At 44.8% G+C, this 24,745-nt stretch overlaps 1 protein-coding gene across 5 annotated transcripts in view; it reads left to right on the forward strand.

Annotated features, from left to right (window-relative positions):
- The window catches only part of DNAH1 (dynein axonemal heavy chain 1), a 144,992-nt gene that overhangs the window by 42,012 nt on the left and 78,235 nt on the right, over positions 1-24,745 (forward strand). For all 5 annotated transcript variants that reach the window (XM_030568242.1, XM_030568245.1, XM_030568243.1 and 2 more), the window contains 11 exons: positions 671-812; positions 1,957-2,112; positions 3,579-3,777; positions 4,812-5,065; positions 5,872-6,084; positions 12,978-13,142; positions 14,259-14,380; positions 15,068-15,173; positions 17,409-17,588; positions 18,402-18,542; positions 20,220-20,383. In XM_030568242.1, coding sequence (XP_030424102.1) covers positions 671-812; positions 1,957-2,112; positions 3,579-3,777; positions 4,812-5,065; positions 5,872-6,084; positions 12,978-13,142; positions 14,259-14,380; positions 15,068-15,173; positions 17,409-17,588; positions 18,402-18,542; positions 20,220-20,383 — 1,842 coding nt within the window. The remainder of the gene's footprint in view (positions 1-670; positions 813-1,956; positions 2,113-3,578; positions 3,778-4,811; positions 5,066-5,871; positions 6,085-12,977; positions 13,143-14,258; positions 14,381-15,067; positions 15,174-17,408; positions 17,589-18,401; positions 18,543-20,219; positions 20,384-24,745) is intronic.

Here is a 24,745-nt window from a genome sequence, read left to right on the forward strand (position 1 = left end):
AAGCAGCCTATTTTGCAGCTGTTACCATTCTTAATGCCTCAAGGTTTGATTTGTATACCAAGTGCTTCAGATCTTTTTATGTGGCAGTTCAGGCTGGATGTTCATTGAACACCTAATTCAGAAATTGAGTCTGTAGAGGTGTGCAGATTCATACTGCCTCCTGGCCTGGGCAGGAGGCAGACTTGTAGTGTTGGACCTCTTTAACAAATAAAAGACCTTGTCTGCCAGCGTATTTATATTTTTTGTTTTATTTTATTATTTCTATTACAGTAGCACCAAGAGGCCTCAACCAAGATTGGGGCCCCCTCTTGCTAGGTACCGTGCAGACAAATTGTAAGAGAGACAGTCCCACTGGACTTTTTGGAATTGTTTAGCAATCCACACATCTTTTACTAATACAATGGATTTTTTTTATTTATTTTTTTTTACAAATTCCTCTCTCTTTCCTTCCTGAGCCTCTTGTTACTGAACAGTTTAGATGCAGACACTGTATATCAAAGAACAGAGCACCAAAAAATGTGCTTTGAAACCATGCGCGTTTCTGTTGCTGGTCAGCCTCCTTCATCAGTTTGATTGGGTTATCTAATTGTTATGCTCATCTTCATTCCAATAATAGGCCTCAGGTTGCTGCTTCTCATCTTTTTTGTATTCTTGTTCCATCTGAGCTCAGGTGGGCTGCGAGCAACTGGCCTCTGAAAATCGCCATGCAGACGGAGATGATTCGGCAGCAGCACCTAGAAGATGAAGAGAGGTTCCGCAAAATTCAGCTCATGGATCAGAACAACTTTCTGGAACGGCTGGATGGTCTGCAGGTACTAATAATCTAGCTCTGGGGAAGCTGCCCTAAGACAGCACTAATCACAAAGACTTGAAATCATTGCTGTTGGCTATCTGGGGTATCTTCAGGAGCATTTGCAATTCTAAGATCAATGGTAGGACCAGTTAAATTTTTTTTTCTAAAAACTGCTTTTGGATGAGAAATTGTTTGAATTCCATGGAAAACTTTTATTTTTCATGGAGAAACTGGATGCTCGAAAACAGAAATATTTTTATTCTGAAATGCTGCCGCAGTGCCTGAAGGAGCTGCTTTGGGCTGAACTCCCAAGCTAGACTTCATCTCCCATGATTCCCCTCTCCTCAGCAACTGTGAAGACTGTGGTGCACCATAGGAGCCCTAGGCTGGGTTCCATGTCCCGACTAGATAGGAGAATGAGACTGAGGCACCTGAACAACAACTCCCAAGAGATGCAGTGGCAGTGTTTCAAAATCAAATGTTTCAGATTTGATTTTTCACCCAAAAATTGAAATTATCCATAGGAAAAACTCCCCATTTTGGACCAGCTCTAATCAATGTGCCAACTGATTTCAAAGACTCTCTCCAAATGGGTATCACTGGGGGTAATGGGTTGAAATTAAGCAAAGAATTTCCTAAAAGTGAAGACTGGTTGGCTGTGGAATAGTCTACCAAAGGAAGTGATAGAAGTCCCTGACACTTTATTAAAAAACAAAAAAGATTGGACAAGAGCCTGGAGAATATAATATAGGAAACAATTTTTGGGGATGGAAAAAATGACCTAGTAGATCTTTCATTTTAATTTCTGTGGTTCCACGTTGCTTGTGGTACAGCTCAATATAGATACATTTGGGCATGGACTGATGAGTGGGTGGCAATCAATTGCAAGAGGAAGAGGCAGCCAGTGCCCACATTTGTTCTTTCTGTCAACTGATCTTGATCAGGGCTTATCATTGGCTCCTCACCACCTTCTCTGTGGCCTGAAGAGAGCTGGAATTAGAATAGGGGAGAGAGACTGTGAAATTTAAAATGGGCTTTAGTCAGAGCTGTCCGATTCTTTGCATGCTGGAGAGCAACCAAGAGTGAGCAGTGAAGCTGAGATTCTAGAAAGCAGCATTCAGCATTTTCAGCCTGAGTTCCACATACTGCCTTTTCTTTTCCAGCTAGTCGTGGCTGGATTTTCTGTCCATGTGGACTTTACCCGAGCACATGAGATAGCAAATGAAGCGAGAAGGGTCAAGAAGCAGTTGAAGGAGTCTCAGCAGATGGCATTGCTTTACAACAACAGGGAACGGATATTTGGATTGCCAGTTACTAATGTAAGTGTCAGATCATGGGTTCTGTCGTGTTAGCCTCTGCAAACAACAGGCCCTTAGTCCTGACTGGGGCCTTTGGGTGCTACTCCAAGGCAAAAAAAATAAATCCCCTAGGTAATAACATCCCAATTGTGAGATTAAACATTTTTTTCCTTCTTTATCATTTTGGCTTATCCATCAGTTTTTATATTAACTAGAGAGGACCAGCAATCCACTCTGATGGTCACTCCATTCCAATGCTCTCTGCTAATCTCTTCTATGCTGTGGAAGAGCTGGTTCAAGAAGACATGGAAGGGAGAGCAAGTTCATATGGCATTCAATTGCCACTTCTGTGGCAGAGCTCTACCCATCCATGCTCCTGGATCAAGAGTTCATGCGGTAGTGGTAGCCAGGTGTATGGAAGGCTTGGCTCCTAGATCATAAAGATGGGAAAGCTGATGAAGTAGCAATTAGTTACATTCATTACTGTTGGAGAGTTACTGAACAGAATATGGGCAAGAGTGGCTATAATTACTTATGTCACTAGTGGTTTATAGTCACATATAGGAAAGTGATTTTGTGAATTTGGAAGGCAGAATGTTGTCTTAAGGAAATAATTTTAGTCACAAACACTAGTGGCTCTAGCTACTCATAAATGCCCATACACATTTTCTCTCTCTCTTTCCTTTATGGCTATTGAGTAGAATTATTTTCTCTAGTAATATTCTGTATCTTAACTTTCAATAGCTTAGTGTGATTTTTTTTCTTGACTGTTACATCCCCTGTTGCAACTTGGGTCCTTAACAGGTACGTCCTCAAAATGTGTATGGGTCCATTGCATCCACAAAAAATCTCATGTTACTGATGCAACAGAGCATTTGCAAATGAAAATCAGCTAACTACACATCAGATTAAGTGTTTGCATGCACCTATATGGGCTTCTGCAGGTGCAACTCAAATGTATGCATTTTGGCCAGCATGCCTGAATCTCCCTCCTTTGACAAGTCGGCACTAAATGTCATAGGAATAAACTAAGTCATGGTTTTAGCTTGGATTGCAGTTAAATGGAACTGTGCCCATGTATGTAAGGTTGAATTCGGCCCAGAGGGCCTTTGTTTTTCTGTGTATATCCTGTCTCTATCCACAATTTTGTATTGTTTCATGACTGATTAGTAAGGGCTACGCTGTGTCTTGGGAGAGCACAAGGTCTTCCCCCTCCAAGCATCCACAGGGTTGCAGTCCCCTGAGAGGGAGCAAGCTGGAAGTGACGCTATGGCCCTGTGCCTGTCTGCTCTAGCTAGTAGTGCAGAGGGGAGCCTAATAAATCATCTTAAAGGATATTAGACCATGTGCATTCCCCATGCTTACTCAGGAGCTCCAGGTGGGATTGTGCCTTTATGCCAGGGCCACATGGTTCTGTAAAATATGAGCCACTGTTAGAGGAAAATATGCCCATTGTTCATTAATACTCTTTTTTTTTCTTCACAAAGTATGATAAGCTGTCCAGGATGGTTAAAGAATTCCAGCCATACTGGGATCTCTGGACCACAGCATCAGACTGGATACGCTGGTCTGAGAGCTGGATGAATGACCCCCTCTCTGCAATTGATGCTGAACAGCTAGAGAAGAATGTCAATGAATCCTTTAAGACTATGCACAAGTGTGTGAAGCAGTTCAAGGATGTACCAGGTAACTGGGAGAGTTTGGTTTGTGCACTCCAGCACACAAGGCTATGCGGAGTGTCATTTGAGACCTCATTCCTGTGATTCAGCAGGTTATCCCATATGTGTTCTGTGTGAAGTGAGCTTGGGTGGTCACATGCAGCTCTGCAGATGTGTGTAAACCTGCTTCAATTAAATGCCTCCACCCCCCAAAAAATGAAAAGAGATTTAAATTTGTAGGTAAACTTCCCCATGTCCCAGTCCAGGATTCCCAAAAATGCATCCACTAGTCTTCTGAAGTAGTTCTAAAACCATCTTCCAGTTGGGTTGGAGTGAATTATTTTCTGCAGTGGGAGATTTTGATTTATCCTTTTTAACTTGTTCTCTCTCCTGAAAAATGCAGTGAATCATCCCCAGTGGAGGAGGTTGTGAGTGGATGTGTGAGTGAATGTGACTCATGATAAGTAGAAGCAATAAGAATACCTGCTTTTGATCTTTTCATTCCACTGCTCCTCCAGGATATAGTACAATATCCAGTAAGGCCATGAGTCTGCCAGTCCTTGTGTGACACATAGCAGGGAGTGCAAGATTGTTGCACTTCCGGTGCAAGTGCAATCAGAGGCCACACTTGGCTGCAATTAAAGTTAATTCCTAGATGTAATTGACATACTAGATGGAAGTACTACTAAATTTCATGGCCCTTGCATGCTCACTGCCTTACTCTAAAGGTGCTAGAAAAGTGCAGGCTATGGGCAATGAATAGGTGTGTCTGAGGAGACATGTGCTTATGTATGGTTTCCAGTATGCAAATATGACACTTGACTATGCTTCTCCCTTTTTGGCCTTATTCCTGCTATGAGGCAGCATCCTCATTAATGCAAGTTTGGGTTCACCAATGCTCCCTGTCCTGCTGTTCGCTTTTTGCATTGTGTTGGAAAGCACAGCACCGCTCACCTGTACTGTGCAGAATCCAGATCTGTATGAAGCAGCATCCTCCACCCGTCATCTCATTGTTACTGATGTTATCTTTTTTTGGTTTGTTTTTTTTCCTGCTCCTTTAAGCATGCCAGGATATAGCTGTGGAAATCCGGGGCAGGATTGAAGAATTCAGACCATATATCCCCCTGATTCAGGGCCTGCGCAATCCTGGCATGCGGAACCGGCACTGGGAGATGCTTTCCAAGGAGATCAACATCAATGTTAAGCCCAAGGCCAATCTGACATTTTCTCGCTGTCTGGAGATGAAGCTGCTGGACCACATTGACAGCATTGCCAAAATAGCTGAGATAGCGGGCAAAGAGTTCTCCATTGAGAATGTGAGGAGAGCATCTAATGAGGGTTTCCTTTCAGTGTCATAGTTCATGCCCCAAAATTGTCTCTAGATGCACGCTTTCCTTATGACAACTCCATGCTTTCATGAGCATTAAAATTCACTCTGAGTGTTACAGAAATCCAGAGAAAAGCAGAATGCAGTTGAGAATGTTGGTGCCCTCGCATGACTGGACAAATCCTCTGTATCTGTGTCAGGGAGATTAGACTTTGGTATGGTGAATCAGTCATCAGACAGTGTGTGTATGGAAAAGGGAGAGGACTGGATAGCTCAGTGGAGTCATTGTTTATATAGATATAGTCTTTCACCTTCACATCACCAGTTCAAATAGGGCCTAAGATGGTCAAGACTAAAAGTCACTATCATCTAGCAGCTTTTTGTTCTGTGAAATGGGTTTGTGAACTCAGTCCGCTTCCCAGTGGGCAGATATCCATACTACAAAAGGCACCATTACCACTGTCTCTAATGGCACTCTACTACCACACTCAGTGGAGGTGCCAGGGCATCAGTGGGCATGGAAATGAAGTTACTTTCTCTTCCTTGAAGGTGGTCCTTCAGGATAGGGTTGAGGCTCTTTGGATGGGGCACAGGAAATTTGTGCTGTTGCTGAATGTTCTATGGATTAAATAGATGGCTGTAGTTTCCAGTGTGGAAACCAGCACCTTTCACAGGAACTAACATTCACCTAGTTTTTTAAATGATGGTATTTGAGAGACATGTAAGTGGAGGAAAGCATTATGCAATGTCCATGTATTGAGACCTAAGGTTAATTTGCTTCTCCTCATTTCCCAGGCACTTGATAAGATGGAGAGTGAATGGGTCTCCATCCTGTTTAATGTACTGCCTTATAAAGAGACAGAAACCTTCATTCTGAAGAGCCCTGATGAAGCTTCACAGCTCCTAGATGATCATATTGTCATGACTCAGAGCATGTCCTTCTCACCATACAAGAAACCCTTTGAAGACAGGATGAACACCTGGGAAACCAAGCTGAAGATGACACAAGTACCAATTTCCTACCTGCTGCCAAGGGAGGGATTGGGGCGTTTCAACTCTGTTTGAATAGAAAGAATATGCAGTTGCAACTAAGGAGCTTGGTGATATATCGATATTCATGGCACATCTGTGCTCAGGGAGTCAGAGGGGCTCTCATAATTCTTCTGCTTTAGTAAATGGAACAAACCAGGGGCCTGATCTCACAAATAGGAGGGATGAAATCCTGGGCTTATTGCAGTCAATAGCAGCACTCCTATTGCCTTCAATGAGCGGAAGATTCTACCCCAGATGTAGTTCTTTTCACCATGAATACACCTCTACCCTGACATAACACGACCCAATACAGCACGAATTCAGATATAACGTGGTAAAGCAGTGCTACAGGGGGGCGGGGGCTGGCACGCCAGCGGATCAAAGCAAGTTCGATAGAACACGGTTTCACCTATAACAGGGTAAGATTTTTTTGGTTCCTGAGGACAGCGTTATATCGGGGTAGAGGTGTAGTTCTATTGACTTGCATAGTAGTTAGCACTTTGTCTAGTGATATTCAGGCCCTACCACAGTCAAACTGCATGTTAAGGGCTTGATTCTGCAAGGCGCTGTGCATTCTTGTCCTGATCCTGCAAAGCACTTAAAGCACATGCTTAACTTGTATTAGCATATGAATAGTTCCATTGGACTTTAATGGTCTACATACATGCTTAAAGTTAGGCACATTCTTAAGTACTTTGCTGGTTCCAGGGTAGAAGAGAATGCTGAGCACCTAGGAGGGATCACACTCTACTTGACATTAGTTGTAGATGGAAGCAGGAAAAAAATCTTAATTAGCTAATGTTTGTAGAGTGTTTTGTAAATTCTAGAAGTAACAACATTGTTGTCTGTTGTTTATAATTATTTCATTTTACTTATGGGAGCTTACCTGCCCATATGTGATTGGGCAAGGGGTTGTCAAACCTGCTTTATTTGGCTAAGAAGGACACACAAAGGCAACCTTGACCCTATGGAAGCAGGTGATGTAGTAATCTGGCTATATTTATATATATATATATTGTGTGTTAGTGTGTTTTGGCTGTGACACTGTGTGTGCGTTTGTCCCTGACTTCTGTTCTTTGTTTTTGCCGTTTATTGCTGTCACTAAAGGTACAGAGTTCCACAGAGTGACTGCACTGATATTTCTGCCAGGATAGCAAAACTTCTCCACATATTTCTCCTTTCTCTGATGTAGCAAAAACAGTCTCTGAAGTCCTGAGAGTGAGGGAGATGGCCTCATAGAATTGAGTGGATCTAAGCGTCGATCAGCTTAGTTATTACCAGCTGTCCTTGTCACATTGACTGGAGTGTTTCACAACTGAGAGTGCCAACCTCAGGGCAGACTGTCAAAAAGTAGGGCAGACACCCCAAACAGATTGTATGTTCTATCATTAGAGTTTATCAACCTAATAACAAGTGTGAACTTCTGACGCACTATAAAGTCTTACCATAGAGTCACTGACAGTCCCTTGGGCATTCCAGGCAGCTTGTCTGGGTGTCAAGATAGGATTTAGTGATAGTTGGTTGCCATACACCAAACATCACATAAAATTCAGGTTGCTTCCAGTCCCAAGAGACCAGTCACTTACCCCAGGTCAATTTGTACCTCAGATCTCACACCAAAGACAATGTCTGTAGCCAATCCTATAGTAAACTAACCAAGGAATTCTTAACTAGAAAAAGGAAATGAGAGAGTTATTTACAGGTTAAAACTGGCAAACACATACAGAACTGTGTTACTGTCCAGGGTTTGAAAAAGTGACAGAGTTATAGCAATCTGTCAGCACTGAATGTGTTTTGGGGCTAACCCAGGTTGACTCTGGAGATTTCTGCTTCTGTTTCCTAGCTCCAGCCTTGTGAGAATCCAAACGGGAAAGAGATGAAAAATTTTCACATCAGCTATCTTTATTTCCTTCTTCCAGAATTCAAGCTGATGGGACAAGTTCTTTTGCATGTAGCCTGTGCAAGGGTGATTTAGCAAAGTCTTTGCATTTTGATGTTCCACAATGGTTTTGATAGCCTTCCTGATGGGCAGGAGGTAATACCTTTCATAGGGATTTAGTACTACGTAAAGTTTCTTATTTGGTGAGTTAGATATCAGAACAAACATTTCACAGCTCTATAGCAAATACTTAAGTATTACCTTATAGCGTGGAATACAGACATTATAAATAGGATTAATACATGTAGCAACTTCCAAGCATTTTGTAAAGTCTAAACCCATTGTTATATGTCCAACACCCATCTTAACCATACTAACACACACATGAGTTGCACTAGTTTCCAAGAATGAATTTTTCAGTGCTCAGCTGAGGCCTAAAGCCTTGGCAAGAGTTGGCATCTTGTCTGCCAGCATTACAGTATGGATTATACTTAATTGGGGTTGCTTTAAACTGTTTAAAGACCATCTGTGCATTAAAAATACATGACACATTCCATGAGAATTACTGTGGGATTCTATCCAGCATCCATGGGAATTTTAAAAGAATTCCTTATTAATGGGATCACAACCAAAGCCAAAAGGGGAAATCCTCCTGTAACACTTAGGCCTGGTCTACACTACGGGGTTAGGTTGAAATTAGCTGCGTTAAGTTAATTTATAAATGAATGCGTCCACACAACCAACTCCGTTCCGTCGACCTAAAGAGTTCTTAAAATCGACTTCTGTACTCCTTCCTGGCGAGGGGAGTAGTGCTAAAATCGACTTTGCTGGGTCAAATTTGAAGTAGTGCAGGCACAAATTGACGGTATTGGCCTCCTGGAGCTATCTCAGAGTGCTCCATTGTGACCACTCTGGACAGCACTTTGAACTCCGATGCACTAGCCAGGTACACAGGAAAAGCCCCGGGAACTTATGAATTTCATTTCTTGTTTGGGCAGCATGGCAAACTCAGCAGCTCAGGTGACCATGCAGTCCCCCCAGAATCATAGATTAGAAGGCGAAAAAAAACACGCTTGTGATAACATGTTTTCCGAGCTCATGCAGTCCTCCTGCACTGATAGGGCACAGCTCAATGCATGGAAGCATTCAGTGACAGAAGCCAGGAAAGAATTAAGTGAGCATGAAGAGTGGAGGCAGGACACAATGCTGAGGCTAATGGGGGAGCAAACGGACATGATGAAATGTCTGTTGGGGGAGCAAACGGACATGATGAAGCATCTGTTGGAGCTGCAGGAAAGTCAGCAAGAGCACAGACCCTCACTGCATCCACCCTATAACTGCCTACCCTCCTCCCCATGCTCTATAGCCTCCTCACCCAGACTCCCAAGAATGCAGGGGGGATGCTCCGGACACCCAGCCAATCCACTGCAGAGGATGGTCCAAGCAACTGAAGGCTGTCATTCAAACAGTTTGATTTTCAATGTGGCTACAATAAGCAATGTGGCCTTGTCCTTCCCTCCTCCCACACCCCACCCGGGCTACCTTGCCTGTTATCTCAGTTTTTTTTAATTAATAGAGAAAGAATGCATGGTTTCAAAACAATAGTTACTTTATTTCGAAGAGGGGAGGGTGGTTGCCTTACGGGGAATAAAATCAACAAAGGGGGTGGGTTTGCATCAAGGAGAAACACACACAACTGTCACACCGAAGGCTGGCCAGTCATGAAACTGGTTTTCAAAGCCTCTCTGATGTGCAGCGTGCCTTGCTATGCTCTTCTAATGGCCCTGGTGTCTGGCATGAAACCATTGTCTGCTGTTGCTTTCACAGAGGGAGGGGCGACTGACGACATGTACCCAAAACCACCCGTGACAATGTTTTTGCCCCATCAGGCATTGGGAGCTTAACCCAGAATTTCAACGGGTGGCGGAGACTTCGGGAACTGTGGGATAGCTACCCACAGTGCACCACTCTGTAAGTCGATGCTAGCCACAGAAGTGAGGAGGCACTCCGCCAACTTAATGCGTTTAGTGTGAACATACGCAATCAACTGTATAAAATCGATTTCTAAAAATCGACTTCTATAAAATCGACCTAATTTCGTAGTCTAGACATACCCTTAGCATCTTTAAAATCTCAGCCTAAGAGATTTGGCCACTGAATTCCTAGTCATTTTAATTGGAACTGGGTATCCAAATCCCTTAAATAACTTTAAAATTTCATATTTAGTGCGTTTCAACTTCATCTGCACATTTATTTTATGTATAGCTTTGTGAGTGCTCACAGAAACCTCTCTTCTGCCTGTCTTTGTAGAAAAGACACTTAATTATACACCTGTCTGCCCATGCAATAGGAAGAGCAGTGAGTAAAGTGAATCTCAGAGATCAGGAGCACTTGCAGCTGCCAGTGAATTTTGGGTGCTCAGCACTTCTGAAGATCAGACCCCTGTGCTGTGCTTTTCTGGTTTTAACCTGGCTAAAACACTTCGCTGCATTTTTTTTTTAATTAAAGATTGGGGCCCTCCTGTCTCTAAGTAGCTCCTTTGTCCAGCTGCTCATATAATGCTTTATCCTGCATCACTGAAGTTAATGGGAATTTGGCCAGTGATTTCCATGGGAGCTAGATCAGGCCTAGAGGCCCAAACTGTGCCACTCAAAATATTGAGTTAAGCTATGGAGAAAACCATGGGCCAGCCTGTGCCAGACTTGCTCACACTGAACAGTGCCTTGCGCCATGAAGTCTCATTGATTTTCATGGGGTTATGCATGGCATACAGTGCTAACTACCGTGAGCAAGTCTGGCACAGGCTGGCCCATTGTTTTTTAATAGCTCCCTTAACTCAGTATTTTCCTTCTTCCTAAATTAGCACTAGGGATGGTATTTTTAAAAGTGCTCAGTCTTGGTTTAACTCTACCAATGGGAGCAGAGTTCAGCCAGTGCTGGCTCGTCTGCAGATCCCCTCCAAAGGGGTTGTAAGGAAATGACCCCTGCTCTTTATACCTGTGCTAGCTTCTGTCAGGGTGTGGCTGGCAGTGCTGCTCTTGATGTATTCACACTCTCAGCAAGTCATCAGGTTGCATTCACTTGCTCCTCCTCTTAGATCCATGGAGGATTTAGTTAGGGTGAACAAATGGTCATTACAGACTCAACTGATTTTTCCAGACTGAATACATTGGTTAGCATACGTTCCATTGTGTTCAGCTCAGTGCTCTGGAAGACCCCAGGGTGAAGTTTCTTAGCCTCTGTGATCTTGTGTTAAAACCCAAGTCACATAACACTTAGGAGCTTCTTCCTGAAGGCTGCCATCTGCCTGAAGACTGACTTTGTTTGAGAGATTAGCAGTATGGGGTGGTCCAGTGAAGAGGCAGTAAACAGACTCTGTCTAAACTAAACATAACCCATGTTTAAATGTGGCCGACAAACATGGTTATGACTAAATCATGTTATAACATGACTTATTCTTGATTGTATAGACAGGACCATGTTTTAATTTAAGAATCTGTCTGGGTTAATATGTGGCTCTTTAACCTCGATATAAGATGGCATTTTTTTCCTGCCACACAACTGAGGAAAAAACAGAGTTTGACTCCATGTTTAATCAGTTCTTTGTAATTTTTGTCCCTCTGTTAGCCCGTGAGGTTGCATTGAGCATGTTCTCTCCCCAAGCCCGGTGCAGCTGCATCAGTGCTAGCGATGGCAGGAGCACTGCTGTGGGTCAGAGTCAAGCATTCTTATCACTGTGTCGTTGACAGCTGCTCTGATCAGGGTTGGCTGACACAGTAATAAAACCAGCAGTATCCGGTCCACAGGAGCAGGTGCCCTGTTGCTAGAGTTGGAGGGGCTGTATTGGTGCCACAGAAGCACAAGGAGAATTTAAGAAAATCTCTATGTGGATGCAGCCTTCAGTATATCTTGCCATCAGCTGAAAGCGTGTCACATCCTAGTGACACTCTACAAAGCTTTGCAGGATTCTGTGGAGGTTGAAACATCAAGTCAATGAACAATGAGCTATTATTTCCATGTCTTAGCTGATTCTTGAACACTGTGTTCTGAATCCCTTTCAGGCAATATTTCCTGTGTGTTTTCTTATTTTAAATGTTTGGAATTTATCCAGATATTTTGTTTGAAATGTTCTTAATTGAAGTTTTCATTGAGCATTCTGTGAACAAGGTCAGATTGAGCTGGTATTGGCGGGAACTGTGTGCCAGCACTTCTCTGGCAGCCACATCAGATTCTGCAGAATTTAAGCTTTCATCTTAAAACATAGTAAAAACTTTGCACTTCGTGTTGCAAGATAGCCACCTTCAGACTAGGCTCCCTGGAGCAGCAATGCACTCCATGGGGATTTGATTTCTAAAGTGCACTGTGTTGCACATTAATTGATCCATGTAGCCTCTGCTGGAATGCAGTAAAGGTTCCCTGGTATTCCTTAACGTAGTACTGTTTGAAACAGCACTTTGTTAAAGCACACTAAGGAATCTTTGGTGCACACCAGCAAGGTCTGCACAGACCAATTAATGCACAAGACGTTAGTGTGCTCTAGAAGTCACACCCCATAGGGCACATTACCCCATCGTGTAGACAAGTCCTTAATGTGACCTGATGTCCTGTTATCTACAGGCAGACAGAAGGAATAGCTCTAGCAGCTTAATGCTGCACCGTTAAGTCTGTGGCTGTTTTAATGTTTACTTCAATTGGAGAAGGATAGGGCCTACATATAGATGTGAACCGCCCCCATTCATCCCAGCGGGTATTGACTCTGATGCCTATTAACGAGAATTTAAATGTCAATGTTGTTAGCAATGAAATAATAGGAAATTATTTTAGTAGAAACAACCAGCTGCTCTGGGTGGATTTTAGTGTTGTAGGTGGTGTTTTAGGAGATCACTTCTCTTATCTCCAATATGAGCCCAGGGCATGTAGAGAGGAACTGTTTTGGGAACTATACTTATTGCAGTAGGCCTCTTGACCTGATTACATGACTTCCCACCAGGATGTCCTAGAGGAGTGGCTGACATGCCAGCGCTCCTGGCTATACCTGGAGCCCATCTTTAGCTCAGAGGACATCAATAGACAGCTGCCAGTAGAAAGCAAACGCTACCAAACCATGGATAGGACCTGGAGGAAGATCATGAAGAATGCTAATGAGAACAGAGAGGTGAGGCTGTGTGTGCTCACATGGCATATGTGTGTATGTTTGCATGTGCACACTTGTATACTGCATGCACACATCTTTGCCTAGGTATTACTATCTTAGCTGCTTGCATATGAATTACAATTGAATCCTTTTTTTCCTCTTGCATTATTTGTTCACTTGCTTAGATTGCAGACTTCTCAAGGTAGGGACCATGGGCCAAATTCAGTCCTAATGGAAACAGATGCAGCGATAGTGACTTACCTGCAATTGTGCACACTTATTCTAAAGCTACATTTGGCCCCCTTTTCTATACTTGTCTGTAAAAGCACCGTGCGCAGGTATGGCACTGCATGAATAATACCCTTGGTCAGGGGAGCTTGCTAAGTTTCTTCTTTTAAAATGCTGTTTACATTCCAGAGATCGGGGATGTTTCTAAACTGTGTGCCGAGCCACTCGCCACAGCTCTGGCACTTCAGTAACTTGTCCATGTTTCCACCTCCCCATCAAGGGTGAGCTGCAGAGACCTGCACCTGAGATCTGCCCCATGGTATGCAGATGGGTGCAAAGTCTGTTATTTCCCCCACCTTCCTATACAGCAGTGCCACAGCCTTTAATTTGCTTTGGGTCCTTACAAATAGGTCATCTCGTGACTTGTTCCATAGGCTAATTCCGTCAGGTGCTTTAGCAGCATGACTTGGCTCTCTCCCCCCACCCATCTCCTGATGCCTGATTCCCACTTTCACTTCCACACACCACCTGGCTCCCTGTCCTCACCCCACATTCTACCTCCTCAGCCCCATTCCCCTGATGCTGGTACTACCATTCTGCACACTCCTGCTGCCTAGCCCTTTCCTCCACAGAGACTGTCATTGTTTGTATTCAGTGTTTGAATGTTGATCATCACTGTTTGGTATCTGAACAACTCCAAAATATGTAGACTTGTCTTATCTCTGAATGTAACTGCCTCTCCTGGCCCACAAAACTCGTGTCTCTATAGAGCCATGTGAAAAAGCTCCTATGAATGAGCCACTCTGAGCCCAGCAATAATATCTCTCTGTAGCCAACTTGCCTCCAATGTGGTTTTCTAACTAGGACTTAGTATACTGATGCTTTTTTTTATGTTCATGTACTTTCCAGGTGATTTCTCTGTGTCCCGATCCCAGGCTGCTGGAGAGCCTTCGGAAATGTAATCAGCTACTTGACCTTGTGCAGAAAGGGCTGAGTGAATATCTAGAGACCAAGAGAGGAGCTTTCCCCAGGTAATCTCAAGACTGAAGGCCATTCTTAGGTGTGAAGTCAGAGAATCACTCTGATTACGGCTCCTGGGAACAAGTGCATCATTCTTTCTCGTCCAAAGCACAATCTCATGGAACTCTCATGAGTCTGCAGGTCTCAAGCAGGCTGCTTCTTTCAACCCAGAGATTTGATGGAGGAAAAAATAGGGCAGACTGTGTGGAAGTGACAACATGCCATGGCCCAGGGTTGAGGTAGGGGTAGTTTGATAGCATCACCACACGCCTGCACCTTTAAACATCAGCATGAGGAAGGGAGGATGAAGTGAAATGAGGGGAAATTAAGTACTTTGGGCCTTACTCTTTTTAGACCTACACCTAGAGTAGTCTTTGTTGCAGTACAAAATGGGAGTAAAATACTGTAAAATACTGTCATTTTACACCAACTCTACACTGGTATAAATGACTGCTCCGGGGAAGGACATCAGAGAGTCAGGCCCTTTTGTGGTAGAGAGAGACTCTCATTTAACTGGACTATGGTCACTGCTCTTCTGCACCAATGCAAATAATGCATGCTGACCAGCAGGATATCTTGAAGACCACCGCAATTGCTCTCACCAAAATCTCAGGACTGTTGCCCAGTACTGCCAGGACTGAGCACCAAACTGCAGAGCATAGACCAAAATGAGCTGCTAGCTCTGTCTCTGTTTTCAGGTTCTACTTCCTTTCGGATGATGAGCTGCTGGAGATACTGTCTCAGACAAAGAACCCCACTGCTGTACAGCCTCACCTCCGCAAATGCTTTGAGAATATTGCACGGGTAGGTAAAGCAAGCTATTTCCTCTCTGACTAGCAGGCATGTCTTGATGTTGGGAGTCATGTATTATGGAAATTTAGAGCAATTATCAAGCATTGCAGTAAGGGGAGGAGATGGGTAGGACACAGGCTCGCTGCCTTGTGAAGACAGCACCTGGATTCATTCAAATAGCCTCTACATCTCCACATGAAAGAGAAGAGTTGAACTGGCTTTGTTCTCTTCTAAACTGCATTAAGGTAGCAGGTAGTTATAAATTCTACACTTTTTCCTCAGATGTGATTATCATTAAAACACATCTCCAACTTTCTCAGTGGAGACGTATCCACACCACCACCACTACAGCTGGTTACCTTGTTGATAGTCTCAGGAGATGTCAAGAACTGAGTGGGCCACAGAAGTTGAATTACCCTCTTGGTCCTGGGTGTCCCACCTAAATCAGGGTTGAAGCTCACTAGCCCGGTCATATGGAGGAAGCTTACAGAGCTGATTTGCCTGTTTTATTATTTCTAGAACAGTGACTCTCAACCTTTCCAGAATATTGTACCCCTTTCAAGTGTCTGATTCGTCTTATGTACTCCAAGTTTCACCTCACTTAAAAACTTACAAAATTAGACATAAAAACACAGAGCACTCTATTACTGAAAAATTGCTGACTTTCTCATTTTTACCATATAATTATAAAATAAATCAGTTGGAATATAAATATTGTACTCACATTTCAGTGTATAGTATATAGAGCAGTATAGACAAATCATTGTGTATGAAATTTTAGTTTGTACTGACTTCACTAGTGCTTTTTATGTAGCATGTTGTAAAATTAGGCAAATATCTAGGTAAGTTGATGTACCACTGGAGGACCTTTGAGTATCTCCAGGGGTACATGTGGCCCTAGTTGTGAACCACTGTAGTAGAAGACTTCAAATTCCAGGACTGTCAATCCACATCTAACACCAGCACTAAAAATATATCTGACCGTCACTAGCCTGGGAATAAGTGGAAAGGAAGCTTAGTTGCGGGTCTGATGCAAAGCCTCCTGGAGTCATTAGACAGACTTCCATTGACTTCTCTGGGCTTTGCATTGGATCCTTACACTTTTATTCTTAAAACAAGGAACTCTAACCCTGGGGAAAGTGGAAGAACAGAATTGAGAGTAAAAAGGATTTACCGATTCCTAGCCATGCAATGAGACAAATTCACCCCACATGTAACTTGCTTCACTTTATTCAGGTTATACCAGGGATGAAGTTGGGCCCCATGTTGTCATATAATCCTCTTTCTCTTCATGGAGGGACATGTTGATTTTGCACATGCGTAGTACATTTATTATCAGTAACCATAACCAGGGCCGGTGCAAAGAAGTTTTGCGCCCTAGGCGAAACTTCTACCTTGTGCCACACCCCCTGCAGCTAACCCTGCCCACCCCCCCATGACAGCTAACCACGCCTACCCACCCCTCCCACCTGAGGATCCCCCTCCCCCCATGTCAGCTAACTCCACCCGCCGTGGCAGCTAACCCATCCCCCAACCTGGGGAGCCCCCCCCCCCTTGAAAGCCTCCCCTCCATGGCAGCTAAACCCGCACCCTCCACGGCAGCTGACCCCGCCCCTTCCACGGCAGCTAACCCTGCCCGGGGAGCCCACCCCAGCTCACCTCTGCTCTGCCTCTGCTGAGCATGCTGACGCTGCTCTAATTCTCCCCTCCCAGGCTTGTGGCGCTGATTGGAGGAGACTTAGAGGTGGGGCTGTGTGCTCAGCAGAGGAGGCAGAGTGAAGGTGATCTGGGGCGGGGAGCGGTTCTCCTGTGTGCCCCCCCCATTACTGCAGGCAGCCCTCCGCGCTCCCTCGCCCCAGGTCACCTCCACTCCACCTCCTCTCCTGAGTGGGCTTTTAGGCGCCCTCATCCACTAGGCGCCCTAGGCGGCCACCTAGTTTGCCTAAATGGTTGCACAGGCCCTGACCACAACCAAATTGTGGGCAGATCTATAAGTAGCCTAAATCAATGTAGCTCTGTTGACTTGAATGGAGCTACACAGCTTTGCTCCAGCAGACAGTCTGGTCCTGTGTGATTATTTTTGCTGTAGACCTGGATGCACAGCCGTTTTACTCTCTGTAGGACAAAAATATTACACATACTCATATTGAAACAATGTCTCAATTCCTTTTGTCTTGACCAGTGTTGATAAGAAGGCATGAATAGAGGGGACTCTCCACTAATATCGTGCTGTGATTCCCTCATTAGCTGCTCTTCCAGGAGGACCTACAGATCACACACATGTACTCTGCAGAAGGGGAGGAGGTGAAGCTGTTTTTCCCCATTTATCCCACTGGCAATGTGGAGAACTGGCTGCTGGAAGTCGAGAAATCTATGAAGGCCAGCGTGCGGGACAATATTGAAAGATCAATCAGGGTTTATCCACATGTGAGAGTCTTACACCCCACACTGTTCTTCTGCTCTTCATCTGCAAATACAGGTGGAATTCAACAGGTGGCATTTGGCATGTCTTGGCTCAAGAGAACATGGTCATTGATGACAGCCAGCGGAATTGTTTTTCTTACACCCTATGGTTTTTATAGTGTAGCTTTTGACCCTGCTATTTGATTCCATTTCTACTCCTCGCTCTGTTCTGCTCCCTCCTTGGGTTAGGGCTCCCTCTTTTATCTTCTCCTCCAGTGCTTGGGTTGATCACATAGTGCAAAGAGATAGTAGCAGTAGAAACATAGGGCCAGATTAATTCCTGAGGCCAATGGACGTACACCAGGGATGAATCTCAGCCATATGTTTCTATGGACGCAGGTAGACAATCGAGATCACACTTTGATTGGTGGCTGGGAGAAAGGAAGGTAAAAAAAGATGGGGTATCAGAAATCTCAGGCATTATTATACTCTAGGAATCTGATGCACCAATAAACCGGAATTCTCTGTAGGAGTGGAAGCTTGTTCTGCTGGTTTCCATGGATTCCCAGTCTTCACCTGCCTTTGGCAGTTCTCCATCTTGCATAGCCAAATGATCTATTGCAGAGAAGGCACCTAAGCATCCATTGTCTGGATGCCCAGCATCTTGGGGAAGCTTTTTCATAGCAACTGGAGAAAATAGGATAGACAACTAAGTAGAAATTGTTATATCTGATATGGAATTGGATAGGTTCCAGGCATGGGAAATGAGACAAGGGATCATGAAAGAAAAGATACTTGTAGTGCTTATTACCAATAGAATGTATGTTTTTTTTAAAGACACCACGTAGTTCATGGGTCTTGCAATGGCCCGGGCAGGTGACCATCGCTGGCTGTCAAACTTACTGGACAAAGGAAGTATCTGAGGCCCTGGAGGCTGGGGATTTGTCAACCAGGCTGTTTCCACAGCTGAGTGCTCAGGTAGGAAAGATGAATAAGGGCAGACCAGGTTTGGATTTCTCCACACAGAGACCTGGTCTTTCATCACCTTCTACATGTAAAAAAGTCCTGACTTCAAATCAGTCAACAGCCATAACCTGAGATACTGATGCAGCTGCATCTAGAGCAGGGATCTCAAACTCAAATCACCACAAGGGCCACATGAGGACTAGTACATTGACCTGAGGGCCTCATCACTGACACCTTTTCATATAAAGATACAAAAGCCTCCCGCTCTGCCCCCGGCTCCGCCTCCACTCCACCCCTTCCATGAGGCCCTGCCCCGCCTCTTCCCACCCTTTCCCCGCCCCCATTCCAACCCCTTCCCCGAAATCCCCATCCCAACTCCGACCCCTCCCTACTCCTATTCCAACCCCTTCCCCAAATCCCCGCCTCTACCCTGCCTCTTCGTCTCCTCCCCTGAGCGCACGGCTCCCCACTCCCTGCTGGAAATGCCAAGTGCTGACAAACAGCTGTTTGGCGATGGGAAACACCTGGAGGTAGGCAGAGGAGTGGGGACGTGGTGCGCTGGGAGGGAGGGGAGAGGGCGGGTGAGGGGAGCTTGATGGCCTCAGGAAATAACTCTGAGGGGGCGGAGCAGGGAGCTTGGTGGGCCGCAGCAAATAACTTCACGAGTTGCTTGTTTGAGACCACTGCACTAGAGAAGTTTTCCAAAGTTAGATCAGTTATTTTCAACAGCATGTTACATTAGTATGTGAAAGAACTGAACTCCAACGATAGTGGGGAAAATAATGAATACAGTAAAATGAGATCTCTAAGAGTTCTACCATTGTTTTCTTAACCTGCACATGCCTCATCTAGCATATGACCTTATCAGAGCTGTGCTCCCATAACTTGGTCATGCTCTAGCATGTCACTATGGGATACTGTCCTTCTGGAGGTGTGGTTCTATGTAACAATGGGGTATTTCATTAGTGCATCCACACCCTGCCCTAAGTCACAGTTCAATATCTTGTATGAATGGTGATACCTCCCATCATCTGAATGCCTTGCAATCTTGAATATATTTATTCTCACAAGGCTCCTTAGAGGCAGGGCAGTGCTATTATCCCGTAGTACAGATAGGAACTGAGGCAGAGAGAGGCTGAGTGGCTTGCCTAATGTCATAAAGGAAGTCTTTGGGAGAGGAGGGAATTGAACCTGGGCCTCCCGTGGTCCAAATTAGTGCCTTGTCTACTGGGCCATCCTTCCTCTCCACCTTTGGCCATTGTTCAGTACAGGGGTTCTCAGACTTCATTGCATCACAACCCCCTTCTGACAACAAAAATGATAACATAACCCCAGGAGGTGGGACCAAAGCCTGAGCCTGCCCAAGCTCCGCCCCCCCCATCGGGGGGGCCAAAGCCGAAGTCCAAGGGCTTAAGTCCCAAGCAGGGGGGCTGTAATCTGAGCCCCAATGTCCAGGGCTGAAGCCCTTGGGCTTCAGCTTCAGCAGCGGGCGGTGGGGCTTGGGCTTTGGCCCCATGCCATAGCAAGTCTAAGCCAGCCCTGGCAACTCCATTAAAATGGGGTCACAACCTACTTTGGGGTCCCGACTCACAGTTTGAGAATTATTGGTTTAGTACCTTGTTGGTGAGAGAATAGAAGTCAGAATGCAATTCAGAGCCAGTTCTGACAAGCTTCCCTTTCCTTGCACAGCTAAGTGATCTGGTAGCCCTTGTTCGAGGAAAGCTATCCAGGATGCAGCGAACAGTGTTATCAGCTCTCATTGTGATTGAAGTCCATGCCAAGGATGTTGCTGCTAAGCTGATTGAGGAGAATGTGATGAGTGAGAATGATTTTGAGTGGATCTCTCAGCTCAGGTAAGGGAAACAGCCATCAAACCTGATCTGGATTCACTGGCCACCATCCATTACACTGCTCTACAGCCAAAATGCTTCTGAAATAAATGTAGTCCAACTTTACTAATTCTGGGTCACTGAGAACGAAAATGATGCTTAAAATTGTTGATTGGCTGTAGTTTTCAAGATATGCTATTGGGTCAGTATATACGACCCTTGACTTGGGAATGGCGGAGGATAAGTGAGTTATAAAAGGAAGGGATCTCAATTTAAACCAGAAATGACTAAAATACATCTTTGACTGGATCTATGAATAAATCTATGACTGGGTTTGGATAATAATTGCTTTTTAGGCAAAACAATGAATGATGCAATCTGAAGCTGTTATTGCATCATACATGATATGAATTGCATCATGTTATTCCTAGAAGTCATGGATGATGCAATCATAACGAAGCTTACATCACTCTTGTCATAAACAGATAGCTAAGGGTTAATGTCTCTTTCACCTGAAACACCTGACCAGAGAACCAATCAGGAAACCGGATTTTTTCAACTTTGGGTGAAGGGAAGTTTGTGTAAGAGGTCTTTTGTTTCTGTCTGCCTGCTTTCTCCGAGCTTTGGAGAAGTAGTTCTGTTTTCTAATCTTTTGTTTCTAAGTGTAAGGACCAAGAGATCAGATAGTAAGTTATATGGTTTCTTTTCTTTGGTATTTGCATGAATATAAGTGCTGAAGTGCTTTGATTTGTATTCTTGTTGAATAAGGCTGTTTATTCAATATTCTTTTAAGAAATTGCCCTGTATTGTGTCATCTGTATACAGAGAGACTATTTGTATTTTTTCTTTCTTTTTATATAAAGCTTTCTTTTAAGACCTGTTGGAGTTTTTCTTTACTTCAGGAAAATTGAGTCTGTACTCACCAGGGAATTGGTGGGAGGAAGAAATCAAGGGAGATCTGTGTGTGTTGAATTGGCTAGCTTGATTTTGCATTTCCTCTGGGTGAAGAGGAAAGTGCTTTTGTTTCCAGGATTGGAAACGGAGAGGGCAAGTCCCTCTGTTTGGATTCACAGAGCTTGTGTCTGTGTATCTCTCCAGGAGCACCTGGAGAGGGGAAGGGAAAAAGGATTATTTCCCTTTGTTGTGAGACTCAAGGGATTTGGGTCTTGGGGTCCCCAGGGAAGGTTTTTCAGGGGGACCAGAGTGCCCCAAAACACTCTAATTTTTTGGGTGGTGGCAGCAAGTACCAGGTCCAAGCTGGTAACTAAGCTTGGAGGTTTTCATGCTAACCCCCATATTTTGGACGCTAAGGTCCAGAATCTGGGAATAAGGTTATAACATGGTGGCAGAGGTGGGATATAGACAGAATCCAGAAGCCAGTAGGAATATTATATTTTTCTTTTCTCTGCTAAGGGCTTTTTAGCAGAGAGAAACAGTTTGGTTTTAAAAGGGAACCAGAGAGAATTTTTTTTTCTGCTCTCTCTGGCAGTTTGTGGCTTGCATGTTAAGGGTCTTTTGTCATGCAATAGCCCTCCCATTAGGAGGCAAGTACCAGCACTTATATGCATGCAAATAAAGTGGTTTTTCTGGTTTCCCTTCATTGAACATTAGCTAAAGAGAGAAAAGGAAAAAAGCACTGTTGCTAGGCAGACTTCAGGAGGCAACAGAGAACCTGCAGTTCAGAGGATAAACACCGGAGGGCACCCCAACACAAGAAAACAGGAATCATGACTTCTAAGGCAAAAATGGAGGCCAAAGACCAATTCAGAGAAGCTGAACACAGGCGACAACTGGAAATAAAACAAGCAGAGATGGAAATAAGAGAAAGAGAAAGAGAGGCAGCCTACAAAAGAAAACTAGAAGAAGAAGAGGTAGCCTACCAAAGAGAACAGGCAGCCAAAGAGGCGGACCACCGCCGAGAAATGGAAAAACAACAAAAAGAAATGGAAAAACAACAAAAAGAGAATGAAGAGAAGGAAAAACAGAGAAAACATGAACTGGAGTTGGCAGAAGCTGGGCTGCATGTGCCAGCCACCCCTAACAACCCGGCGCCAATTATTGCTCCACAGCACAGAAAATTTCCCACCTACAAGGCAGGTGATGACACCGAGGCCTTCTTGGAAAATTTTGAAAGAGCCTGTCTTGGGTACAGCATCCCCGAAGACCAGTACATGGTAGAATTAAGGCCACACCTCAGTGGACCTTTAGCAGAGGTGGCAGCTGAAATGCCTAAGCGGCAAATGAATGACTAAAAACTTTTTCAAACCAAGGCCAGATACAGAATGGGGATAACCCCAGATCATGCCCGTCGGCGCTTCAGAACCCAAAAGTGGAAACCAGAGGTGTCATTTCCCAAACACGCCTACTACATTGCAAAAAACTATGAGGCCTGGCTAACAGGAAACAACATTCAAACCCTGGAAGAACTGAACCTCCTCATACAAATGGAGCAGTTCTTGGATGGTGTTCCTGAAGACATCACACGGTACATACAAGATAGAAATCCCAAAGATATCGCTGAGGTGGGGGAGATTGGAGCCAAATGGATGGAACTGGCAGAAAGCAAGAAAGCTACTGTCAAGGGGAACGATTACCCCAGGGGGCACACAGACCATAAACCCTACAACCGAGGACAGCCAAAGACCCCACATACCACCCAAGTAAAGCCACAGACACCCTACCCTTCCACCTCACCAGTCTCCAGTAACTCACCTCGGCCCAGTGACCCATCAGATGGAAGATGCTTTAAGTGTAATGAACTGGGACATATCAAGGCCAACTGTCCCAAGAACACCATGCGAGTGCAATTCATTACACCACCATCACCCCAAAGATCCCCAGGCCCAGATGCCTCTCAAATACCCTTGGAGCGAAGGGAAAATTTGAGAGTGGGTGGAAAGAAGGTTACTGCGTGGAGAGACACGGGGGCACAAGTGTCAGCTATCCACCAATCCTTCGTTGACCCCAAATTCATCAACCCAAAGGCCAAAGTTACAATTTACCCCTTCATGTCACAAGCTGTAGACTTGCCTACAGCTCAACTACCTGTCCAGTACAAAGGCTGGTCAGGAATGTGGACTTTTGCAGTCTATGACAATTATCCTATCCCCATGCTACTGGGGGAAGACTTGGCCAACCAGGTGAGGCGGGCCAAGAGAGTGGGAATGGTTACCCGTAGCCAAACCAGGCAAGCTTCCAGACCCATTCCTGTTCCTGAACCGTCCACAGAGGCCCCGTCTGTGGTACCAGAGACCCAGACAGAGGTAGTGGACCCGGATTCCATGCCTACCACTGAAACAGCCACAGCATCTCCAGTCCCAGGCCCGGAACTGGAACAGCAACCAGCACCAGCAAGTGCAACCACATCTTCAACCTCAACGCCAGAGGGCGCCAGCGATCCAGAACTGGCAGAAGCACAAGACAGCCATACCCAAAAGGCTCAGCCAGAGCCTGAAATACCCTCAGGTGCACCAGCGGAGAGCGGTTCACCAGCAACGGAAACAACCCCATCACCTACATTGCTTCCAGAGGGACCAAGCCCAAGTCCACAGTCTGAGGAAGAACTGGTGACCCCAGCCTCAAGGGAACAGTTCCAGACTGAGCAGGAAGCAGATGACAGCCTTCAGAAAGCTTGGGCGGCGGCACGGAGCACCCCACCGCCTCTCAGCTCTTCTGATCGATCCCAGTTTGTTATAGACCAAGGACTTTTATACAAGGAAATACTCTGCTGAACAAATTGCCCTATATCAGCTCTAGAAATCATACAGTGTCATGCTCTCTTATTTGTCAGTGTTTGATTTTGCAAAGGGACACATTTCTGTTTAGCCAAAGTGAGCAGAGATGCCTCGTACTTGTGTGAACAGTGCAGATAACTTCTGCTACGTTTGTGGTGAAGTGACTTTTGCATCACAAAAGCGCAGTAAAACCACTATGGTTAAGAAAGCCTATCACCTTTCTTTTGGCTGCAAAATTGGAGAACAGGACAAGAGGTGGGCCCCACACATATGCTGCAACACTTGTGCAACAAATCTTCGCCAGTGGTTGAACAGGAAAAGGAAATCTATGCCTTTTGCAGTGCCAATGATTTGGAGAGAGCCAACAGATCATACCAGCAATTGTTACTTCTGCATGGTGCCTCCAGTTGGGAAAAGTGTGTCAAAGAAGAAAAAGTGGTCTGTGCATTATCCAAACATTCCATCAGCTATACGCCCAGTACCCCACGGAGAAGGACTGCCGGTTCCTGATGCACCAGAATCATTCTCACTTGAGTCAGATGAGGAAGAGGATGAAACTTCTGGTCCTGAACCATCAATGTCACCGGATCCACATTTTCTCCCACCGTCCTCCTCTGAACCACACCTCATAACACAAGGTGAACTGAATGAC

The sequence above is a fragment of the Gopherus evgoodei genome, chromosome 7 (genome assembly GCF_007399415.2).
Source record: "Gopherus evgoodei ecotype Sinaloan lineage chromosome 7, rGopEvg1_v1.p, whole genome shotgun sequence".
In the NCBI taxonomy this organism is placed as follows: domain Eukaryota; kingdom Metazoa; phylum Chordata; order Testudines; family Testudinidae; genus Gopherus; species Gopherus evgoodei.